Genomic DNA, 26,492 nt, shown 5'->3' on the forward strand with positions numbered 1-26,492 from the left:
CAAGTTATAACACTTTTATTTGATTTATTATTGAACTTGATGCAAGTTATAACACTTTTTTTTATTTATTATTGAACTTGATGCAAGTTATAACACTTTTTTTGATTTATTATTGAACTTGATGCAAGTTATAACACTTTTTTTGATTTATTATTGAACTTGATGCAAGTTATAACACTTTTGTTTTATTTATTATTGAATTGATGCAAGTTATTTTATTTGATATTGAACTTGATGCAAGTTATACCACAGCTGCACAGTTATTTTATTTATTATTGAACTTTATTTTATTTTATGTTATTGAGTTTGAATGTATAAAACTTGATGTTACTTGATGTTCGATAAATTTGAAAATGTTAAGCTTGGCATTAGCGTTCTGTTGGGGCGATGGGGGCAGGTGGGGCTTGAAAACTCCCCCTTGTCCAAAGTGGGGGATGACAAAAAAAGTTTGAGAACCACTGCACTAGACTAATATGGTTGTATTTCCTGGTAATAGTCAAGACTCGAGCAGCAGTATTTTGGATGTACTTCAACTGCTTTACAGCTCGTTTAGAGAGCCCGGCAGGAAAGCCATTACAATAGTCTAACCTGCTGCAGACAAATGCATGGATTAGTTCTTCTAAGTATGATTTAGACATTATTCCTCTGGTTTCGGCAATGTTTTTAGGTGGTAAAAAGCTGCTGATGTTATTGACTTAATGTGGCTGTTAAAGTTAAAATCTGAGTCATTTTATTACCTCTAGATCTCTAACCTGATTATTATGTTCCAGAGAGAGGGTCTCAATGTGACTAATAATAGTTTCTCTCTGCTTATGTGGTCCAAAGACAATGATTTCTGTTTAATCTGAGTTTAGCTTAATTAAATTGTTTTGCATCCACACACTGATCTGTTCGATGCATTGACAAAGTGGATCAACAGGCCAACGTTCACCTGCTACCAGTTCAGTTTAGTTCAGTTCCAGTTTATTTTGAACATGCTTACAATACAATGTAATGTATCACATATTTCCAGTTGTTTCATTAAAGCACGTCCGAAAAGGAGTAGAAATGATCTTATTTAAATTTTGTCATATCCTAGCATTTCCTTGATCTCTGTTTGTAACAGAAAAGTGAATATATGAATAATACATGAATACTAAAGAAATATACCATAAGTAAGTAAACAAATATTAAATACATAAATAATCATTGTCTCATTTAAAAAAAAAAAAAGGTTCAAGATGTTTATCATAATTGTTGTTCTTTGTACTTTGTGAGCATTTGTAGTTTGGATAGTCTCTTAAACTGAATCATATTGGGGCTTTGTTTGATTGCCTTGCTTAATCCATTCCATAATTTAATTCCACATAGGGCTATTCTAAAGGTTTTAAGTGTTGTAAGTGCATACTAATGTTTTCAATTAGGTTTTCCTTTAAAGTTATATTTCTCCTCTTTTGTTGAGAATCATTGTTGTACATTCTTGGGTAGCAGGTTATAGTTTGCTTTGTACATAATTTCAGCTGTTTGCAAAAGCACTATGCATGTTGTTGAATTTCTATAGTTTTGATTCAATAAATGAAGGGTTTGCATGTTCTCTATATCCAACATTATGTATTATTCTAATTGATCTTTTTTGTGACATCGTTAGTGAATGAAGCACACATTTGTAGTTGTTTCCCCATATTTCTACACAATAACTCAGATATGGTAACACGAGAGAGCAGAAGAGAATATGCAATATTATTAACATGTTTCTTGTTACGTTATGTTGTATATTTTTACATAAGGTTTCCAGTTCATATTATCATCCATTATTACATCCAAAAAATGGTTTACTTTTACCATTTCAATATTTACTAGGTCTATTTGTATTTGTGTTTGACTTTCCCTTCTACTGTGACCAAATAGTATTATTTTAGTTTTACTGAGATTCAAAGATGGTTTGTTTTTGTCAAACCATCCTTTTTATTTGTTAATTTTTTCTGTTGATATTTGTATTAGCTTTTGTGTGTTGTCTCCTGAACAAAACACAGTTGTATTATATGCAAATAATACTAACTTTTAATCTTTTGTAACTTTACAAATGTCGTTTATATAATGATTGAACAATGTTGGTCCTAGTATTGATCCCTGAGGTGTTCGGCAAGCTTCACATATTGCTTCCTGTTGGTTAAGTAGCTTAATATGCAGTTCAAGACCAACCCTCAGATTCCATACGTTCTAATTTTTGTATTACGATATTATGATTCATTGTGTCAAATACTTTTGTTAAGTACATAAACACTGGAGCAGCACATTTTTGCTATCCATTGCATTGGTGATCTATTCCGTTATTTTGATTAATGTCATTGATGTTGAAATGTCAGTGATACAAACGAAATCCGAGAGTCATCTGCGTAGTTGTGGTAGGACACATTGAAGCTGCGTATTAGATGACCTAGTGGCAGCATGGACAAGTTGAAGAACAGGGGTCCAAAAATCGAGCCCTGAAGAACTCCACAGGAAATAGCCATTTGGTCAGAGACACAGTTAGCAATTTTAACCAAGTATGTCATGTGATCGAGATAGGACTTGAACCAGTTAAGAGCAGAACCGGATATTCCCAACCAGTTTTCTAACCTCTGTAATGAGATAGTATGGTCAACTGTGTCAAAGGCAGCGCTCAGGTCTAGCAAAACAAAGACTGAGAATTTTCCTGTGTCTGTGTTCAGGCATATATCATTTGTCACCTTGATAAGAGCTGTTTGAGTGCCGTGATGGGGCCTATAGTCTGATTGGAAACCATCAAACACATTGTTAAACAGGAAAAATTCACTAAACTGTTGTTTTACAACTTTTCTAGGACTTTGGCCAAAAATGGCAGGTTTGATATGGGCCGATAGTTGTTCAGTATTGTGGCATCAAGACTACTCTTTTTCAAGAGGGGCTTAATGACAGCAGTTTTAAAGGGAAACTGCACTTTTTAAAAATGTTTGCTTATCGTTTACAATTATTAGGAAATACATGATGACGGATGGATTTAAAAAAAATGCATTCTAACTTTTAAATAAACGTACATAAAAGTCCGCTTACAGCAGAGCCATTGAGAGGTTCTCTATTTCGCCCATAAAATCCAATAAATAACAATCCAAAAACTGCCAACAATACTCCATTTACATTTCGTGATTTTAATATGTTTAATATGATTTTAATATGTCAAAAAGATGCTTTGGTCCACCCCCCTTTTCTTCACGAGGGTTATGGGTCATTCTTCATCTAAGCAGGAATATCTAGCAGTCGGCATCCTAGTGACAGCAGACCTTGCACAGTAAGTTATGTTTTAATACGTTTGTTGGCTCTCATAAAGTCTGCAGTGAGTAGTAATCACGGATGTTGTTAAAAAAAATAATGTTGTGATGCGTTTTTTCAATTAATGCGCCGCCTAAGCTTAAAATGATCAAAATACGTAAAAATTAAATGTTATTAGGCTACAGCACCCCGCGCGACCCCGAAAGGGACAAGCGGTAGAAAATGCATGGATGTATTATTAAAAATGTGCTTGTTACTACATTACATATATACTTACATCATGTATATACAACCTTAATGGAGGTGTTTGGATGTTTCTTAAGGGCTTTACAGGCAGAATAGAGCATCTCCCATTGGTTTCATTGTAAGCAGACTTTTGATCGCATTTATCTAATATTTAAAATGCATTATAAAAATACATCCATCCTCATGTCTTTCATAATGATTGTGAACGATAAGCAAAATTCCCCAAAAAAGTGCAGTTCCCCTTTCAGGCCTTTGGAAATGTTTCATTCTGTAGTAAGATGTTTACTAGATGAGCGTATAGTGGTAACAAACTGCTCATCACAGATTTTAGAAATCTAGTGGGTAACTCAACAAGGCAGCAGGAAAATGGACTCACACTGTGGATGATTTCTTCAACTGTTTTGTCAGTGACAGGAGTGAAATGTGCCAGCTCTAGTTCACTTGTTGGCTGCAGAGTAGCTATTTGTTTACCAGGAATTATTGGCATTTTAATGCCTTGAACTTCATCCTTAAAGAATATTGCAAACTCATTGCACATTGATGTAGAAATTAGTTCTATTGGAAGTGAAATTGGAGGGTTTGTTAGTTTGTTTACTGTAGCAAATAGGACACAAGAATTGTCATTAGAGTTTGTGATGATTTCAGAAAAAATATTTTTCCCTTGTTCTAGGCAAAGTCCGGGTAAACACATTTCACTTTTTTTTGTAAACCTCATAGTGAATTTGAAGTTTTCATTTGCGTGATTGTAGTTCGGCTCTGCGGCACTCCCTTTTCTGTGTCAAGACCGAGTCTTTATTTATCCATGTTGCCTTTTCCCTACTTTTCACCATTCTAACCTTGACAGGAGCAATGATGTCCAAAACATTCACAACACTTAATGTATATGAATGAGTTCAACAGATCATCAGCACTTGGCACTTGGTAAAGGCAGTCACATTCCTCTTCCTTCCCTGTTTCTCCCTGCTTGGCTCTTTGTCTTAGTCTTGTCTATACTTTTAAGAGCCTCTTTTTCTGTACTGCCTTCCGAAATCTAAACATCTCAACCTGGAATTGATAAGCTGGACTCTTGACTCAATTGACAAAACGTTCTTGATAAGGAAAAGAGATTCGGGGGAGCCTGGCTGCCCTGAGGGAAAGTTCGCTGCTGGGTACATGAGGGACTCATGGAATAAATGGAGAATTACGTGCCTCTCAGTGTTTTCCGTCGATTTCAGGGCATATACCGATTGGGCATTGATTTGGTGTATCGTCAAATTTGGAAGACGATGGCAGCTGTTCAAAGTGCCCAAAGGCTGCCCGTCACAATGGAAGGCATGGGTCAAGCTGTGGGAACACAGACTGTGGCAATTTAAAGAACTGAATTGTAAGTTGGATCACATCATTGAAAAGCGAAAATTGATTAATTTGAAGGCCAGCATGGACGAATAGATCAGACAAGCCATTGGAATATCTGCTCACTTAGAAAACAACAATCCATATCTACAAATGTAGATATGGTGCCGTCTCCAAGCAGAAGCACACGTGGCACAGTTGCTCTTTCCATCGGATGCTTTCTGTTTGAGATATTCAGTCGCATTTGGCTGTGACAGTGGCAAAAATGTGTTTAACGTTATTCTGGGTGATATTACATGTCGCCCATGGATACCAATGTTATGACTTGGTTTTGGTCTAGCACCAAGTCCATTGCAGGTGTCTTTATAGAGTCTTGGAAAAGACACAGTATGTATCATTTAGCTTCAGGCTGTCAGTAACAGTTTTTTCACCCTTTAGAGGAGATCAATGATGACTTCTTACCACTGGATTCCACTGGGAGTGTCTCGTTAAGTCCTTTTTTGCTTTCCACAGAAAAAAATCCTTGCTTTTCGCACACAGATTTCTTGATGATTTATCCAACAGCTTTCACAGGAAGCCATTGTTTAGGTTACTCCTTCAATCGTGTTGAGAGGAGTTTTGTTGCTGACTCGTCAGATGGATTGTAAAAAGCATACTAAATTGAATTATAAATTAAAAGCATAAAAATGATTCGGAAAGTCTTGGTTCACTTAAAAGAAAATGAATAAAATTATATCCAAGACTTATACAAACGTAGAATGATTTAAAAGCGAATAAAGCAGCAAGCAAGCAGGAGCAAACAGAGACAGCTCTTATCTGGAAAAACCCAACGCAGAGCAAAAAAATAAATAATAATAATTTAAAAAAGCGCACTCAAGGTGTGGAAAAACAGAAACCACACACAGAAGGTGTGGAGAGGTAACAGTTAACATTACACAGCAACGTTGGGGCTGAGCCACAGGAAACAAGAAGCGTGAGTGGAACCAAAGCAGAGGAGATGTACATAACTGGAAGGGTGAACCATCAGGAATTTATTGGCGCCGAGTGAAGGGACTGGAGGTTTTGCCCAGTGACCCAGGAACCAGGCACTGCAACAAAAAGAAGACAGGCGGCAACAGAGCTGCCAGATCAAGACACTTGTAAGTTGGGACACACGTAACCCGAGGTACCACCATACATGTCAAACACAGGAAGTGAACAGTCTAGCAGAGAGTGCTGCGACATGGAGAAGCCTGAGATAGGATTACATTAATTTAGCTTCTTCCTACTCCATTTTGGACATGTTGAATTGTGCAAATTTATATGGTTTGTTCTTTTCAGACATGATTATCGAGTTACATTAAGGAACATCACATGATCAGTGGCCTTGTGGTTAGAGACTGGAAGGTCGTGAGTTCAAATCCCCGGCCAAGTCATACCAAAGACGATAAAAAAAATGGGACCCGTTGCCTCCCTGCTTGGCACTCAGCATCAAGGTTTGGAATTGGGGGTTAAATCACCAAATGATTCCCGAGCGCGGACACTGATGCTGCTCACTGATCCCCTCACCTCCCAGGGGGAGAACATGGGGATGGGTCAAATGCAGAGGATAATTTCACCACACCTAGTGTGTGTGTGACTATTGTTGGGACTTTAACTTTATCCATCCCATCCATTTTCTACCGCTTGTCCCTTTTGGGGTCGCGGGGGGTGCTGGAGCCTATCTCAGCTGCATTCGGGCGGAAGGCGGTTTTAACTTTATGATTTACATAATTCAACATTCATTCGTTAATTGTATTTCTCATGTGTACACTTTGTAGTCGACTGTTGAGCTATTCATATCTCAAAACTACTTGTTGGCAGATGGAAAAGCTCTACATTATACATAATGCAGTATGTTGTTAACATTGGGGATCATTAGCCAATATCGTCTGCTAGAAATAGCTGTTGTGAACATAACGGCTATTATTCTAATATAGAATTGTCTAAAAGAGTAAATGGAATAAGTGAGGATTTGAAGGGAAAGATTTGTTCTCTGCTCCCTGTCGCTGAATGAAGCTGAGCAAGTGGCCCCACGGCATTGTGGGTACACGCCGCTAGACAAGATCAATAGTGGAAAGGTTCTGGCGCGTCAAAAGGCACCACTTAAAGTTGGAATCTTGGGTAATCTGGCTCCAAAAGCCTTTTGGTCTAATGATGCAGTCAGAAAAACATCCTTCAACAAAAAGCAGTTTCAATCAGAGCGGCTTGCGGCTCTCGCATGTCCTGACCCCGCATCATAAATGAGGTAAGCTCATTTAGGCAAAAGTGCTGTAATGCCTTGTCTGGATGAGCACTTTGGTGGAATGTTTTAGAGTACCATCATGGACAAGCATGGAACAATCACTGCCGCTTTGTTTCGAGCAGACAAGGTTCATACACAAAACTAAATCAATATATCACCTACTAACTAGGAATGTCCAATATCAGTCCAATATCAGCAAAAAAACTAAACAAAAACAAATATCGGATGATTTCAGCTTGCACCAAAAATCTCGGATACAAGCGGTCATGCAACGGGTTTACCTGTGCAAAGCTGGACAGCCTGTTAACAATGAGGGTGGGCGTATTGGTCTGGATATCGCTACGAGCGATACCAAGGTGGGTACTGGTATTGGATTGATAACGGTGTGATGGATTAGTGTTGTCCCGATACCAATATTTTGGTACCGCTACCGGTACTAAAATTATTTCGATACTTTTTGGTACTTTTCTAAATAAAGGGCACCACAAAAAATTGCATTATTGGCTTTATTTTAACAAAAAAGGGTACATTAAACACATGTTTCTTATTGCAAGTTTGTCCTTAAATAAAATAGTGGACATACAAGACAACTTGTCTTTTATTAGTAAGTAAGCAAACAAAGGCTCCTAATTTAGCTGATGACATATGCAGTAACTATTGTGTCATTTTCCAGTCTATTATTTTGTCAAAATTATTAAGGACAAGTGGTAGAAAATGAATGATCAATCTACTCGTTCATTTACTGTTGTCAGGACTAGGTTCTCGGGTTGTGTTTCTCCAGAAGGCAATGGAAAATTGGCGCGTGCAAGACATGATTTATTTTTAACACTAATAAACTAAAAAAAAGGAAGCAAACAAATGGGGCGCACAAAGGCGGAAATACAAACTTGACTAAGAAACAAAAGACATGCACGTGGGCACAAAAACTATGAACAAAGAAAGAAAAACACTAACTGTGGTCTTAATAAACAAAACTTACTTGGCATGAGAAAAAACAAGAAAAAAGGGCAGCAAGGATCATCAGAGTGGCAGGAGTGTGAATGTGTGAGGACGCCAGGACGAACAACAGAAACAGACAGATTTAAATAGTGACGTGATCAGTGAAAACAGGTGCGTGACTCGAAACGTGAAACAGGTGCGTAACAAGACAGGTGAAAACTAATGGGTGACCATGGAAACCAAACCAAACAAGGAAGTGCAACCAGGAACTAAAAAGAGTCCAAAAATCAAACACATGGCCAAAACAAAAACATGAACAGACATGACAACTGCTAATATCTGCTTACTTTCTCTTTCAACATTTTCTATCTACACTTCTGTTAAAATTTAAAAATCACTTATTCTTCTGTTTGGATGCTTTACATTAGTTTTGGATGATACCACAAATTTGGGTATCGATCCGATAGCAAGTCGTTACAGGATCATACATTGGTCATATTCAAAGTCCTCATGTGTCCAGGGACATATTTCCTGAGTTTATAAACATAATATACATTTAAAAGAAACGAAAGAAGATGTTGTGATGCCAACAAATATTGACGTAATCATAGTAGTATCGCTCCTGTACTTTGTATCATTACAGTGGATGTCAGGTGGAGATCCACCAATGGCGTTTGTTTACATTTTGACGCAGGTGAGCTACGGTGTGTTGTGAAACATGTTTAGCTATTCCTCGTCCTGCAGAGACGATACTTGTAAGAAACGTACTTTATTTGTCGTCATGGAGGCGAGGATTAGTGATTCAGAAGTAGCTAAAACACTGACAGCGGCTGGGGGGCGTGTGGGGGACCGGTACTTTTCAGAGGCGGTATAGTACCCAAAATGATTCATTAGTATCGCGGCACTATACTAATACCGGTATACCGTACAACCCTAGATGGGATTAATACTTTTGTTGCAGTTTCTTGTCCGTTAATTCACAAATGACTCACTCAGACTTAATGCTTCTTGTCCTTCAGTGCAAGGATCTCTCTCTCATTACTGAACAGCACGCTCCAATTAGTTTGGTGATGACACGCCCATTTTCCAATATTTCCAGTATGTGCTTTGGCCCGCCGTCTCTCGCTGTCAGCTCTGTTCGTTTTTGTGTTGTTTGCGTCTATTTTCGTCTCTGTCAGCTCACTGCTTGTGTATGACCGCCAAACACTGTTGGATCTTTGCCCCTCTCCCACTGATATGATCAACTTCGACGTTGGTTTTTCGACATCCCAGTCAGCTTTTTCACCTGGCCGGATTCCTGCCTGCCTTTCCCAGAAAGCCTCCTGGCTCCTCTCCCCCGGCGGAAGCGTCTCCGGCTGGTGAAAGTTATGGCACTCCTGTCCCGGCTTCCCGTGGCTTCCCGAAGAAGGAATGGTGCGGTGTCCGGTCTCCTCCTGCACCCACGCTCGCTGGATCCCATCGGTTCCTGGCTTGTTCCTATCGTTGGTTTGGAGCAGGGGTGTCAAAGTCAAATGGACGGAGGGCCAAATAAAAAATTTAGCTACAAGCCGAGGGCCGGACTGTTCGAATGTTCATTGAAAAATTTTTAAATGACGCATATAGTCTAGTGAACCTAATTGAACCTACTGAAAACCTAACAAATATATTCCAATATGATCAGATAAATAAAGCAATATTTTCTTATGGCTCTGTCAGTAATCTTTAATTTTCAACAGACACAAAAGACAAATTTCCTTTATATAAAAATCCCCATAACATGAACATTAAATGAAAGAAACCGGTATTCAAGGCACCATCAGTAGCCTATATTTTCTATTTTAGCAAAAGTGGGCTAAATTTACTTCAAAGAAAAAAACAATAATAGCAATTTTCTATCATCCACTCAACTGAAATATTTTTAAAATATAATTAAATTGAAATACAATAAAATAAAGTGCAAAAATCTATAAATCAAAAACAACACTTTGTTTAAGGAGAAGTAACATGCAGTGAAAACAAATATTAAACTTTAACTTTTAAACTTGAATTGAGTAAAAACTCTAAATATGTGATTGCACAGTAATGTTCACATTAAACCCCCCTCCTCCCTCCGTGGGAGGGAGGCGAGTTGGGTGCCCGAAACCCCCCGCTGGTTTCGGCCCGCCCCTTGGCGCGCGTGGCACGGCGGGCTCCGCGACCCGACGGCTGGCCCTCGTGGCTTGACGGCGGGCGCGTCCCGACGGGCCGCGCGTAGGGGTCAAACGCAGAAGTCTCAGGGCCTCGTGGTGAGGGGGTGGCCTGCGGGTTTCGGCCCGCTTGACCCCCCCGCTCCGCTTGGCGCGCGCGGCACATGACGGGTTCCGCCACCGACGCTCGGGCTGCAGCCCGACGGTGGTGCGGGCCCGGCGGTGACGCGCGGTTTGGGGAAACAAAGCAGAAGTCTCAGGGCCTCGGGGCCGGGTTTCGGCCCGCCCCCTTGGCGCGCGTGGCACGGCGGGCTCCGTGACTGACGGCCGGGCTGCAGCCCTTTGGCCGGCAGGCGCGTCCCGGCGGGCCGCTCGCCCCCTTTCGGAACCTTGGACCGGCATCCGCTTGGTGCGTGTAAAAGATCTGCGGTCTGCGGGCCGGTTCTAATAATAAATCAAGATCATCCCAAGGGCCGTAAAAAACCTTCTCGCGGGCCGGATATGGCCCGCGGGCCTTGACTCTGACATATGTGGTTTGGAGGAAGAGGCTTGCCGCCGTCGCTCCTGCTGTCCCTTCCCCCGGAGGCGCGGGGTGGATTCCCGCCACCTGCGGGCTGTGTGTCGGGCCCCACCCGGATTAGCTGCGGCCTTGGACGTGCTGGCCCCCGCCAGGTTCGGTCTTGTGAACGCAAGATCCTTGACAAACAAAACTTTTATCCTGAAGGATTTCTTCACTTCCCGCGGACTAGACTTCCTCTGTGTGACGGAAACATGGCTGAGAGCCGGTGAGTCCGCCCCTCTTAATGAACTTCTGCCTCTGGAGTGTTCCTACTTTAATTCTCCGCGGTCGTCCGGTCGAAAAGGAGGAGGATTAGCAGTCGTTTTTAAAAATGACTTTAAATGCCGTCAGATCCGCCTGCAATCCTCCTTTTCAAGCTTCGGACTGTGCATGTTTGAACTAGGTCTTTCTGATGTTGTCCTGTGTGCCGTCGTCTATCGACCACCCAAGTACCACAAAGACTTTATAACTGACTTTTCTGAATTTCTGGCTGAAATCCTGCCCAAATATGATCGTGTCCTTATTGTGGGTGATTTTAATATTCATACCTGCTGTCCAGACGAGTCGCTTTCCAGGAGCTTCCTGAATGTAATTGACTCTTTTAACTGTGTACAGTCTGTGTGTGGTTCCACACATGAACGCGGGCATACACTCTATTTAGTGCTCTCGTATGGTTTGTGTGTTTTTAATTTGGACATTTGCGACGCTGTGTTCTCTGATCATATGCCGATCCTGTTTGATATTCCCACTCAGTGTCCGGTTAAATTGTGCGCTCCGCCTCAACGCTCTCGCATGTTTTATTATTCGTCTTCTGCTCTGTTCTCCTCAATTTTTTCGACTCTTTGTGATGATAATTCTGCAGCCTATGTATGTCTGAATACTGAAGAGTTGGTTTCTGGGTTCAACTCTATTTGTTTACAAACACTGGACACGATCGCTCCTTTCAAGTGCCGCCGCTCTAAAGCCACGCCTCAGCCCTAGTTGAATGACGTCACTCGGGCTGCCAGGCGCAAGCGTAGGATGGCAGAGAGAAAATGGAAAAAAGACAGGCTGCATGTGTCCTTTGCCATTTTTAAAGAAAGCCTGTTTTCCTTTCAGATGACTGTAAAGGCAGAGATGAATATATATCTATCTCAGATTATATCTTCTAACTGTAACAACCCCCGAGTTCTGTTCAAAACTATTAACACTGTCATTGATGCTCCCAAATCTGTTGGTTTTGATGCTTCTTTTGAATTCTGTGAAAATTGTCTCCATTTTTTCACTGACAAAATTGTGTCAACTAGAGCCAGATTATCTCAGCCTTCATATGACCCTTCTGTTCCTCTGCATTTCTCTTCTGTTTTCCATCAGTTTGAGCCGTTGTCTTTTTCTTTTTTAAATGACACAGTTAGTCATATGAAGCCCTCTGGTTCTACTGCACATGCCCTCCCACCTCGCCTGTTTAAGGAGGTACTTGCTACTATTGGATCAAGTGTCCTTAACATTATCAATAGTAGCCTCTCTTCTGGAATAGTTCCAGTAGAGTTTAAACATGCAGTGGTACGACCGCTACTTAAAAAACCAAGCCTCAACCCCTCTCTCCTCTCTAACCTTAGACCTATCTCTAATCTTCCATACATTTCCAAAATATTAGAGAAGGTTGTCTACAGTCAGTTGTTGCCCTTCTTAGAGGATAATGGTATCACTGAGCTGTTTCAGTCCGGTTTTAAAGCCCTCCACAGCACAGAGTCAGCACTTCTAAAAGTTTTTAACGATATCCTCCTGTCAACTGATTCTGGTAAATATGTTGTCCTGGTGCTTTTAGATCTGTCTGCTGCGTTCGACACCGTCGACCACGCCACCTTAATCACTCGTCTTGAGAACTGTGTGGGCATTAAGGGCGCCGCCCGCAACTGGTTCCGGTCGTACCTAACCGACAGGAGTTTTTGTGTAAAAATAGACCGTTTTATGTCTTCCACAGCTCCTTTACCACATGGGGTTCCCCAGGGCTCAATCCTTGCCCCAATCTTATTTGCGCTTTACCTTCTCCCCCTTGGTTCTATTTTTAGGAAGTACGATATTGCATTTCATTTTTATGCCGATGATTGCCAGATTTATTTTCCCATGGCACAAAATAACACGGTTCAACGTCTCATTGACTGCCTGAACGACATCAAAGCCTGGCTTTCAGCTAACTTCCTGAGCCTAAATGAAGACAAAACAGAAGTTATGTTGTTCGGTCCAAGTCGCTCTCCCTCCCCCAACGTTGACCTCGGCACTCTGACCCGTATCACAGCGACTGTGTCACAAACCTGGGGGTAAAGTTCGACTCAGATTTTAAATTCGAAAAACAAATCAGCAGCGTCGTTCAAAAAAGCATTTATCAAGTACGCCAAATAGTGGAAGTGAAACCGCTTCTATCAGGATATGATCTCGAGAAATTAATCCACGCCTTTATCTCGACTCGTCTTGACTACTGCAATGCCCTGTATGTAGGCATTAGCCAGGCCTCCCTCGCTTGCCTGCAGCTCGTGCAGAACTCTGCTGCTCGTCTGCTAACACAGACCCGCAGACGTGAGCACATCACCCCTATATTAGCATCCCTTCACTGGCTCCCTGTGCGTTACCGAATCAATTTTAAACTCCTTTTATTTGTTTTTAAATGTCTAAACAACCTCGCGCCAACATATCTCTCCGACCTCCTTCAGCCTTACTGCCCCACCCGATCCCTAAGATCAGCCGATCAGCTGCTACTGACGGTCCCTGACACAAGGCTGAAGCTTATAGGTGACAGAGCTTTCGCCGCTGCTGCTCCCAAGCTCTGGAACGACCTACCTCTGAGTGTTAGACAAGCCTCCTCTCTTCCTGTTTATAAATCTCTCTTAAAAACATACTTTTATTCCATGGCTTCTAACACTGATTGATATCCATCCTGCAATGGCGCCCCATAATACACCTGCTGTGAACCTGTTTTTATGTTTTATTTATTTATTTTTTATCATGTTCTGTTTGTGTTGTGTTGTGTTTGCTCGGTTCTCGTATTATCTTTTAACCTGCCCATTGTACAGCACTTTGGCTACCCCTGTGGTAAATTTTAAATGTGCTTTATAAATAAAGTTGATTTGATTTGATCTCTGTCTCTCTCTCTATCCTGCTCACCAAGACACACATTGCCCCTCCCCCACCTCGCTCTACTAGTTATTTGTTGTTTTGTTGACATTTTTGGAATTACATTTCTGTTGCATTTTTGCATTTGTGTTATTTTGCACAGATAGGGTTTTTTCTTAATTGCGTCTAATTGAACTTAATAAAGGAGTTATTTTAATTAGTTGGCCCTGTGATAAGGTGGCGACTTGTCCAGGGTGTACCCTGACTACCGCCTCATTGCAGCTGAGATAGGCTCCAGCAACCCTGCGACCCTAATAGGGACAAGCGGTAGAAAATGGATGGATGGATGGATTTTAATTAGTGTATAATAATCCATGGTTTTGTTTAGTTGCATTTGGTTATAAAACATTTTTATTTGAACAAACATGCTGCAGTCAAGTTAGTCATACATGAAAAGTAGTGGCGGGCGTGTGTTTCCCACCTAGGCCTTCGGTGATGTCCGACTTCAATGATTACCTCTCAAAATACCATCATTTATGTCACCACATGACCATTGCTGGAGAAATACTATACAGAAACACATTTACTGGGCTTTAAACCACATAAACAGTGTATAAAACGGGTTATTTTCTGGTGCACTTAAAAATCAGTAAACCCACATCAGCAATTAAAACATCAATTTCTGTGAGGACTCCATCATCCCGACAAAAACTGTCCACTGTTACCCAAATAACAAGCCCTGGATCACCAGCCAGCTAAAGGTGCTGCTAAATGAAAAGAAGCGAGCCTTCAGATCTGGTGATCGGGACGAGTTGAAGAGGATTCAGTGGCAGCTCAAAGTTAATCTTCAAGAAGGGAAAGATGCCTATAGAAGGAAGCTTGAAGCTAAACTCCAACAAAACAACACTTGTGAGGTTTGGAGGGGTATGAAGGCCATCACAGGCTTAAACAATAAAGCCAAACTGCTGGATGGGGGGTGCAGATAGAGCCAACGAGCTGAATTTGTTTTTCAACAGATTTAGCAACGCACCCCTTACTGGCCCTCCCCCCACTACTCCTGTTCTCACACCTCCACCTCCCTCTCCTTCTCGTTTACCTGCCACAGCCGTTTTTTCCCCCCTCTCCCCTCCCCCACTTCCACCCCCACTGAGAAAGCCAGCCCGGTGTGTCTGACACCAGGACTTGTAAGACGGCAGCTGGAGAAAGTCAATCCAGCTAAGTCAGCAGGCCCTGACCGAGTCAACCCCTGGGTCCTGAAGACTTGCGCTGCTTAGCTAACTGGGATCCTGCACTCCATCTTCAACCTGAGTCTGAAGCTAGAACGGATACCAGTGCTATGGAAAACATCCTGCATAGTGCCGGTGCCCAAGAAGCCCATCCCATCGAGCTCAAATGACTTCAGACCTGTAGCCCTGACGTCCCAGGTCATGAAGGTCCTCGAGAGACTTGTGCTGGATCAGCTGAGGCCACTGGTGGCTCCTTCCCTGGATCCTCTACAGTTTGCATATCAGCCCCATGTAGGAGTGGACGATGCTGTTATCTACCTGCTGCATCATGCTCACTCTCACCTGGATGGTGGGAAGGGCACTGTGAGGATCATGTTTTTTGATTTCTCCAGTGCCTTTAACACCATTCAGCCAATTCTGATGAGTGACAAGTTGCTCAGGATGGGTGTCAGCTCATCCATTTTCTCCTGGATCACTGATTACTTGTCTGACAGGCCCCAGTTTGTGCGACTGGGGAGCTCCGTGTCGGATACTGTGGTCAGTGGTGTAGGTGCTCCACAGGGGACCGTCCTGTCTCCTTTCCTGTTCACCCTGTACACCTCAGACTTCCAGTATAGTTCCAGGTCCTGCCACCTGCGGAAATACTCTGACAACTCTGCTGTGGTCGGGTGTATCGGAGAGGGATGGGAATTGGAGTACAGGACACTGATCGCTGACTTTGTGGAGTGGTCTCAGGCGAACCATCTGGTCCTTAATGTGGACAAGACCAAGGAGCTGGTCATCGACTTCAGGAAGAGAGTGACCCCGGTGGAGCCCATCAAGATCCAGGGCCGGGAGGTGGCAGTAGTGGAGCAGTACAAGTACCTGGGAGTCCACTTGAACAGCAGACTGGACTGGAAGGACAACTGCAAAGCTGTTTACAAGAAGGGCATGAGCAGACTCTTTTTCCTGAGGAAGCTTAGGTCATTCAATGTGTGCAGCAAGCTGTTGGAGATATTTTATCAGTCTGTTGTGGCCAGTGCACTGTACTTTGCAGTGGTTTGTTGGGGGAGCAGCACCAGCAAAAGGGACTCAAACCGAAATTGATAATCTGATCCGGAAAGCCGGCCAAACTATTGGCACGCAATTGGAGGCGTTTATGTCAGTGAGGGACAGGAGGTCACTGGACAAACTGCTGGCCATCATGGACAATCCTGCCCATCCACTCCACCTGACAATTAAGGGACAGCGGAGTTCATACTCCAACAGGCTCCTTCAACTTCCTTCCCGCACTGTGCGATTCAAGAACTCCTTCATTCCACACTCCATCCAGCTGTATAATCACTCGCCATACAGCAATAGATGACATCTGCCTATTATCTGACACCTGACATGTTAGCTACTTCTCTTTGTTTATAATGTCTATTTTCTATTTCCTGCTGGACCTACTCTCTATTTTATGCTGCTGCTGTCATATACACTGTATATACTGTAATATTGTACATGGTCATTGGTTTATATTGTATATATGTTATAGACATAATATATCTGTATATAAATTACTCTGTACACATATTATGTATATATTCGTATATATGTTAGATTTTTTTATAGCTATATTAGTCTATTTATACCTGCATTGTCCTTTCCATCATTGTAACTGAGCTACTGTGTTGAAAAATTTCCCTTGTGGATCATTAAAGTTTGTCTAAGTCTAAGTCTAATATCTTATGTGGTACTATCAAAATTAAAATAGTAAAAATAAAATATTAAACGTGAAAAAATAAAGAAATAAAATATATGAACTCACAATTTGTAGAACCCATTCGACACCGTGTAAGCAGTCTCACAAGATGTAATTTCTCTTTAAATATCCTTCTTGAAAATGGCCTTGCAAATATATGTGTTGTCTTGTCTAATCTTAAAAGATGCAGACAAGGAGTGTTGGCTGAGTTCTTAAAGTTTACTCCACAGCGTTCTCATCAATAACCTAAACGGGACTACCGTGCATGCTGTTCACTACTGTGCCATGCTGGGTAATGGAGTTCTTATGTTACATAGCTCATAACATCACAATATATATCTACCTCGGGCCAGCTAGAAGGCTTTACTGACAACAACTTGTGATCTGATTGGCTATCGCAACTATCTGTCAAATGTTTGTGTCCCTTCACTTACAGTGCACGGACGCCTGCATTGTTGATTCTGAAGGCCTCCGGCAGATTTGGTACAGCATGGCAACATAAGCTAGCAGAATTCTGATTGGATACAAAGTCTATTAACTAAAAACAACAGCGCTGGAAGGAGCATAATATGACATGAAGAGAATATGAATACTTTTAGATATTTAGGGAAAGTAAACTAAAAATTACTTTTATCTTTAATTATGATCATGATTTCTGGTTATGTTAGGCCAACAGAGAAGGCCTTGCTGGCCCTGATGGCAAAGTATCCTCATTTGAGCAATATTACAGTCTAAAACAGCACATTTGTCACTTTAAAGATTCCATCCATCCATCCTTGTTCTACCGCTTGTCCCTTTCGGGGTCGCAGTGGGTCACAGTATCAAACAATTATAGTTTGTACTACTTACACATGACCACTAGGTGTCGCCAAAAAACTAATTACTACTCCACTTCAATTTTAATTACACCATAAGTCCATTCCAGACGGTTAATGATAAATAAATAAATGATAAATGGGTTATACTTGTATAGCGCTTTTCTACCTTCAAGGTACTCAAAGCGCTTTGACAGTATTTCCACATTTACCCATTCACACACACATTCACACACTGATGGCGGGAGCTGCCATGCAAGGCGCTAACCAGCAGCCATCAGAGGCAAAGGGTGAAGTGTCTTGCCGGACGTGACTAGGAAGGTAGAAGGTGGGAATTGAACCCCAGTAACCAGCAACACTCCGATTGCTGGTTTTTCATACCTACCATTGTGAAGTCATTTACAAAAAGTAAACATGGTTGGCTATAGGCTAATAGGAGCTAGCATCTACGCACACAATTGCACACAAGCTAGACATATGTAATAAGTGTCCTTCATTGAACAATATTGCAGTCTAAAACAGTGCACTGGTTAATATAAGCAAGCATCAAATAACTATAGTTGTATATTATTTACACATACAAAGTCTTCAAGACAGAAGCGTATTAGAAAGTATCCAGGAACAAACATGCCCGCTTGATTAAATTTACTGCATCATTAGCTTAATAAATTATTGTGAGCGTGAGATGTCCCTAAAAACAAACTACTATTGCAATTCAATGTAAAGTCAGTGCAAGTCTGTTTTGCATACCTATCATTGTTAATCTGTATGACTGATTTCACTTCATCAAAGCTTTTCTAATATTCCACACTACAAAATAATATGTATGATTTGTGCTGGTATCATATTGGATTGATATCTGTATCGGCCAACACTCATATATTATCGGTATTGGAAATGACAAAGTGCCACGCCAATACAAACTATCTATTCTTTTTTACGTTTCCAAACATTGATTTATTGACCCGCTCCTCCTCTGCAGGTTGCAACAAGTGCACTTCAAGGCCCCCTTATGTGACACAAAGAGACAAGAGATTCTCTTCCTGAATGGCGACTATTCCTCAGCTGCTCAGTTTTTTGTCACAGTGGGCGTGATCACGTTTCTCTACTCCCTTATGGCGACCGTGGTCTGCGTCTTCTACCAGAACAAATACTTGAAGAACAACAGAGGCCCATTTGTGGTTAGTAACAATCTGTGAAACAATCTTATGCACACTACTGAAACACTTTCATACACACTACTGAAACACTCTCAAACACTATACTGAAATGCTCCCACATAGACAACTGAAATGTTTTTCTCTCACACACACTACTGAAACACTCTCATACACACTACTGAAACACTCTTATACACACTACTGGAATACTCTCACATAAACAACCGAAATGTTTTTCTCTCACACTACTGAAACACTCTCATGTATCTGTGTAGAAAGTCTAATACATTTGTTCCCTTCTCCTATTGGTGCTCAGGACTTTGTGGTGACGGTGATTTTCTCCCTGGTGTGGCTGGTCAGCACTTGCTTTTGGGCTAAAGCTTTGACTGACATCAAAACAGCCACAGAGCCCACCGAGGTGCTGCTGCTCATCTCTGCCTGCTCGGCTCAGGAGAACAAATGCACAGCTGCCCAGGAGCCTCTCTGGTCCCGTCTCAACGCGTCTGTGGTGGGATTACACACACCAGTCTTACGAAACCAATATTCTAGGGCAGGGGTCTCAAACACGCGGCGTTATTTTGCGGCCCCCACCTTGATATGAAAGTTTAATGTTAGTGCGGCCCGCGCAAGTTTTAAATGAATGGCGCGTTGTGTGCGGAATCTAACAATCATGGTGTGGTGTGGCGAGGGCGTGCTGTGATAGCACTGCCTTAAGTGTCCTCTAGAAACTGTCACCGCATCATCTTTTTCTCCATACTAACAGCGTGCCGGCCCAGACACATGTTGTATGAGGTTTCTGCAGACTCACGCAAATTATTGCAAGACATACTTGAGGAACAGCCATACATGTCACACTGAGGGTGGTCATATTTTACTTTATTTATTTTTTAACACTCTTACTAATATGCGCCACACTGTGAACCCACACCAAACAAGAATGACAAACACATTTCGGGAGAACTTCCACACCTAAACACAACATAAACACAACAGAATCAGAATCAGAATCAGAATAGTTTTATTGCCATTGTTTGAGAACGGGTTCACAAACTAGGATTTTTTGTTGGTGCAATCGTGCAACATAAAACACATAACACATATTTGGTAATAAAAAGAGCTGTCAGATCATGTTTTAGACTTAGAAGGAATTCAAGGAATTCAAGGAGCTACTGTGAGGAGTTATTGATCATTTGCCTGATGGCCGAGGGGAAAAAACTGTTCAGGTGGCGGGAGGTGTGGGTCTGGATGGACCGTAGTCTCCTGCCTGAGGGGAGAGGGGAGAATAGTTTGTGTCCAGGGTGAGAAGAGTCAGCTGTGATCCGACCCACACGCCTCCTGGTCCTGGAGGAGAACAAGTCCTGGAGGGATGGGAGCCTGCAGCCAATCACCTTCTCAGCAGCATGTACGATGCGCTGCAGTCTATGCTTATCCTGGACTGCGGCGCCGGGGAACCACACTGTGATGGAGGAGGTCAGGATGGACTCTATGATGGCTGAGTAAAACTGCACCAGCATCTCGGTCGGCACCTTAAGTTTCCTCAGCTGCCGCAGGAAGTGCATCCTCTGCTGCGCCTTCTTGATGAGGGAGCTGATGGTCGGCTCCCACTTGAGGTCTTGGGTGATGGTGGTGCCCAAGAAACGGAAGGAGTCCACAATGGGGACAGGGGTGGGAGAGTCGATCAGGGTGAGGGGGGATGGTGGGGCTGTGACCCTCCTGAAGTCCATGATCATCTCCACTGTTTTCTGGGCGTTCAGCTCCAGGTTGTTGAGGCTGCACCAGGACGTCAGCCGGTCCACCTCTCTCCTGTAGGCGGACTCATCGCCATTCAAGATGAGCCCGATGAGGGTGGTGTCATCCGCAAACTTGATCAGTTTTACGGATTAGTGACTGGTGGTGCAGCAGTTTGTATACAGGGAGAAGAGCCAGGGGGAGAGTACACAGCCCTGAGGAGTGCCAGTGTTTGTGGTTCGACTGTCCGACACAATCTTCCCCAGCCGCACGTGCTGTCTTCGGTCTGTCAGGAAGTCATTGATCCAACTGCAGAGGGAGTCGGGCACGCTGAGCTGGTAGAGCTTGTCTCGTAGCAGTCCAGGGAGGATGGTGTTGAAGGCAGAGCTGAAGTCCACAAAAAGGATCCTAGCGTAGGTTCCTGGGGAGTCCAGATGCTCCAAGATGAAGTGGAGGGCCAAGTTCACTGCATCATCCACAGACCTGTTGGCTCTATAGGCGAACTGCAGTGGGTCCAGGAGGGGGCGGTGATGTCCTTCAGGTGGGGCAGGACCAAGCGCTCAAAGGACTTCATGACCACAGACGTCAGCGCAACCGGCCTGTAGTCATTTAGTCCTGTGATCCGTGCTTTCTTGGGGAAGGGACAATGGTGGAGGTCTTAAAGCAGGACGGCACGCGGCATAGCTCCAGAGAGGTGTTAAAAATGTCAGTGAAGACAGGAGCCAGCTGATCCGCACAGTGTCTGAGAGTGGAGGGGGAGACACCATCCGGCCCGGGGGCCTTCCGCGTATTCAGCTTCAAGAACTGCCGGCGTACATCCTCTTCTCGGATGGAGAGGGCCTTTACAGTCCTATGATGTTCTTGGAGTCCTGTGATGTCCTTGGAGTCCTTTGAGTCCTTTAACTCCTTTAATGAAGTGCTGGCATTGGTGGGGAGGGTGATGGTGGGTGGAGCAGGGCTTTGATGTGCTGAAGGCCGTTCATGACGACAGTAATGTGTGTTGAGGCCCTGAGCGAGAGTCCGGTCATTCAGGGCCTGGGGGGTTTTGGGCTTATAGTTTGTAAGGGCCCTTAGACATCTCCAAAGGGCCGCAGAATCATTGGAGCGGAACTGTTCCTGTAGACGGTTAGAGTACACAGATTTAGCTTTCACTACTTCCCTATTGAAGTGGTACTTCGCTTCTCTGTATGTACTCCGGTCCCCGCTTCTCCACGCAGCCTCCTTCTTCTTGCGCAGCTGTCGGAGCTTGGGTGTGAACCAGGGCTTGTCGTTGTTATAACAAACCCTGGTGCGCGTTGGAATGATGCGCACCTCATTGAACTGTATGTATGAGGTCACAGTGTCCGTATACTCGTCCAGATTGTCCGGGGCCGCTCCAAATGCCTCCCAGTCTGTCGTCTCCCAACAAGCACGCAACTCGTCCACAGACTCGGCGGTGAAACACTTAATGGTCCTCATAACAGGTTTAGCCAGTTTCAGTCTCTGTCTGTATGAAGGGATTAAGTGCACCATCACGTGATCTGATAGTCCAAGAGCAGCGCGCGGGACTGCATGAAAAGCCTTGCTCAATGTAGTGTAGCAGTGATCCAAAGTGTTCTCCTCTCTGGTCGGGCATTTAATAAACTGTCTATACTTTGGTAATTCCTGGCTCAAATTTCCTTTGTTAAAGTCACCAAGCACGATAACAAGAGAGTCAGGAAAAGACCGTTCCACATGAAAGATCTGTCCTGTAAGCGCGCGCTGAGCGTCACGCACGTCCGTGCCGGGCGGGATCTAAACAGCCACCAGAATGAATGAAACAATCTCACGCGGTGAGTAAAAGGGCTTACAGTGGATGAAAATATATTCCAGAGAAGTGGAGAAGTGTTTGGAAATCACTGTCACGTCTGTACACCAGCAGTTGTTGACAAAGAAGCAGACTCCACCGCCTCTTTTTTTGCCGGAGAGCGACGCGTCTCTGTCTGCGCGGAGAAGATGAAAGCCATCCAGTTGCACCGCTCTGTCCGGGACACTTGCGCTCAGCCATGTCTCCATGAAGCACAACACACAAGATGAGGAAAAGTCCTTGTTCCTTCTCATCAGCAACACTAGCTCATCCATCTTGTTGGCAAGTGAGCGGACGTTGGAGAGAAAGATGCCTGGTAGAGGCGTGCGTAATCCCCGTCCGCGAAGACGGACAAGAGCGGCCGCACGTTCCCTCTCCGGTGCGGTCTCCTTCTTTTGATCACAGAATAGACCAAATCCGCAGCTGACGTTAAGATGACTGGTAATAAGTCCATAGGGATGATGGATCTGATGTTCAGTAGCTCTTTGCGGGTGTAAGAGCACCCGGACACACAGATTACGCACAAAAACCAACAAAACAGAGCGCACGAGACCACCGAAGCAGCCTTCATCGGCGCCATGATGATGACAGAACAAATACCCAGAATCCTTTGCAGCCCTAACTCTTTCGGGCTATAAAAACACCCCCACTACCCCCAACCCCGCCCATCTCAACCCCCCCCCCCCCCCCCCCTCTCCCGAATTCGGAGGTCTCAAGGTTGGCAAGTATGCATTGACGTCACTTGCGTGATGCAAGCAGAGAAACATTTTGCCGCTTTTCCACGACACCCGCACACGCACTTCCTCCCTCTCTCCCTGACTCCCTCGCTCGCCCGCCTGCTCGCTCCCGCCCCCGTTGTAAACAGTCCGGGCGGGGAAGACGAGCACTCCGCCGAAGGAGCGAGTGACAATATAAAAGTGTGGTGCAAGGGACCCCAGCGCTGATACTCCGACAGAGAGTCGCTGGGCGAATCAGACGTGTAACACGTTATTGGTGATGTTAGCCTGTTCGGGGCTAATTGTGCTACCATAACTGTAAACTAAACTTCTAGTTTGTGGATTGTTTACATATGTTCTTGTAATCTCAATGTTGTGCAAATAAAAATATTTTTATAACTCAATTAAAGCTAAAACAATGTAATACAGGGGTGTCAAACTAATTTTAGATCGGGGGCCACATGGAGAAAAATCTACTCCCAAGTGGGCCGGACTGGTAAAATCACGGCACGATAACTTAAAAATAAAGACAACTTCAGATTGTTTTCTTTGTTTAAAAATAGAACAAGCACATTCTGAAATTGTACAAATCATAATGTTTTTTTTGTTTTTTTTACACTTACATGTTGCGGTTAATAGTATTCTGTCTTTATTTGTCGTTATTTATATTCTCTGAATAAATTATGTGATAATGTTCATCAGTCAACTCATTGGTGTTAATTTGTAATCTATCAAGACAAAAAAAAGTATATCACAATCAAATTACAGTATGTTATTTGTCAGTTTGATCATTTTCCTCGACTGATGTACTAACATCATGTGGTTCATTTTGTACATATGTAGCATCATCTACAAAGATACTAATAATTGCTATTGCGACATCCAGTGGACACGTATCAATGCCATCAATATTTAGATTGATACGCCCACACGCATTTTGACTCGACCACTGTGTATTGCTTTGTGTTGGTATTTCACAAAAGCACGTGACTTGTAACGTGACAACATATGGAAAACTTACAGTTATGAATACATTATCAAAACACTCTAATTAGCAAACAAATCACAGCTCTGTATTAAAGGCCTACTGAAATGATTTTTTTTAATTTAAACAGGAATAGCAGATCCATTCTGTGTCATACTTGATCATTTTGCGATATTGCCATTTTCTTGCTGAAATGATTTAGTATAGAACAACGTCGATAAAGTTCGCAACTTTTGGTCTCTGATAAAAAAAAACCTTTCCCCTACCGGAAGTAGCGTGACGTTGTCAGTTGTTCACTCCCTCATATTTTCCTATTGTTTTCAACGCAGCTAGAGCGATTCGGACCATTACCCCATTAATTTGAGCGAGGATGAAAGATTCGTGGACGAGGAACGTTAGAGTGACGGATTAGAATGCAGTGAAATACATATTTTTTTTCGCTCTGACCGTAACTTAGGTACAAGCTGGCTCATTGGATTCCACACTCTCTCCTTTTTCTATTGTGGATCACGGATTTGTATTTTAAACCACCTCGGATACTATATCCTCTTGAAAATGAGAGTCGAGAACGCGAAATGGACATTCAGTGCCTTTTATCTCCACGACAATACATCGGCGAAACGCTTTAGCTACGAGCTAACGTGATAACATCGTGCTTAGCAACTTAGCAACCGGACCGCACAGAGCTATGCTAAAAACATTAGCTCTCCACCTACGCCAGCCAGCCCTCATCTGCTCATCAACACCCGTGCTTACCTGCGTTCCAGCGATCGGCTGAAGGACGAAGGACTTCACCCGATGCGTTTGGCGGCCCGGAGACGTAGGAAGTCCAGGTGAGGTCGCCGGCTAGCGCGTCTGCTCTCCAACAAAGTCCTCCTGGTTGTGTTGCTGTAGTCCGCTGCTAATACACCGATCCCACCTACAACTGTCTTCTTTGCAGCCTTCATTGTTCATTAAACAAATTGCAAAAGATGTCCAGAATACTGTGGAATTATGAAATGAAAACAGAGCTTTTTGTATAGGATTCTACGGGGTACCATAACTTCCGTTAAACTGACTACGTCACGCGCATACGTCATCATACCGCGACGTTTCAGCCGGATATTTCCCGGGAAATTTTAAATGTCACTTTATAAGTTAACCCGGCCGTATTGGCATGTGTTGCAATGTTAAGATTTCATCATTGATATATAAACTATCAGACTGCGTGGTCGGTAGTAGTGGGTTTCAGTAGGCCTTTAAATATAACAATGCATACTGAAAAGAATGAAAATCTGCAAAAGGTTTTGAAACATTTTTCTTTTTCTGGCTCTTAGGTTTTTGGTTTCGTCAATGTCGTCCTGTGGGTAGGAAACATTTGGTTTGTCTTCAAAGAGACGGGCTGGTACAAGATGGGCCAGCGTTACCCCACCAGGAGCTCCTCTGGCAAACGGGAAATGCGGCAGCGACTCTACAGCGAGAGCAGCTTTGAGCAGAGTTTTGACGACAGTTTCAGTGCACAGCTATCCAGGCAAAACAGCTTCAATCAGTCCAAGGGCCAACAGATGTACCGACAAGGCAGTTTCAACCAATCACAAGCGAGTTATGGCCTCCAGCAGACGTACCTAGGCCAGCCGGCCAACAAAGGGAGCCCCAAGGTCCCCGTGATAATCATTAATGACAAGTGATTTGACGTGGTACAGTATTTATTACGTCATTGGATAGTTGGTGTTGAAGTACTTGAGTTATCTTTGACAAATTATTTGAATGTTTCTCCTGGGTGGTGTTGTTTTATAGATAACATTTTATAACTAGAACATGCAATTCCAGTTCACACCTGAAATGCTAGCAGTTAGCATGCTGGCCAGATAGCATCAAGTAACAAAATATTTGACTAGTAACAAAATATTTTTAAACTCGCCAAATTAGCTAAAATGCTAGCATCCTAATGTTATCATACTAACAGTATACATCAAGTAACACAATATTTTACTGTGTGGTGTATACCTGAAAAAAATAGCTAAAAATCTATCATCCCAATGTTAGCATCCTAACCATGAATTGATTAACGTGGACCCCGATTTAAACAAGTTGAAAAACGTATTCGGGGGTTACCATTTAGTGGTCAATTGTACGGAATATATACTGTACTGTGCACTCTACTAATAAAAGTTTCAATCAACATGTTGACATTAGAATGCTAACAGTTAACATGTGCGAAGTAATAAGATATTTGACTCTGAGGTCTAAACCTGCCAAATTAGCTAAAATGCTAGCATCCTAATGTTTTCATACTAACAGTATACATCAAGAAACACAATATTTTACTGTGTGGTGTACACCTGAAAAAAATAGCTAAAAGGCTATCATCCCAATGTTAGCATCCTAACATGTTGACATTAGAACGCTAACAGTTAGCATGTGCGAAGTAATAAAATATTTGACTCTGAGGTGTAAACCTGCCAAATTAGCTA

General features: G+C 42.9%; 1 protein-coding gene across 1 annotated transcript in view; it reads left to right on the forward strand.

Annotated features, from left to right (window-relative positions):
* The window catches only part of synprb (synaptoporin b), a 34,080-nt gene extending 7,837 nt beyond the window's left edge, over nucleotides 1-26,243 (forward strand). The window contains exons 3-5 of the mRNA XM_062051073.1: nucleotides 18,608-18,806; nucleotides 19,102-19,293; nucleotides 25,356-26,243. Of these exons, the coding sequence (XP_061907057.1) occupies nucleotides 18,608-18,806; nucleotides 19,102-19,293; nucleotides 25,356-25,706 (742 nt within the window). The 3' untranslated portion in view covers nucleotides 25,707-26,243. The remainder of the gene's footprint in view (nucleotides 1-18,607; nucleotides 18,807-19,101; nucleotides 19,294-25,355) is intronic.
* The last annotated feature ends 249 nt before the right edge of the window (nucleotides 26,244-26,492 follow it).

The sequence above is a fragment of the Entelurus aequoreus genome, linkage group LG01, assembly GCF_033978785.1.
Source record: "Entelurus aequoreus isolate RoL-2023_Sb linkage group LG01, RoL_Eaeq_v1.1, whole genome shotgun sequence".
NCBI lineage: Eukaryota > Metazoa > Chordata > Actinopteri > Syngnathiformes > Syngnathidae > Entelurus > Entelurus aequoreus.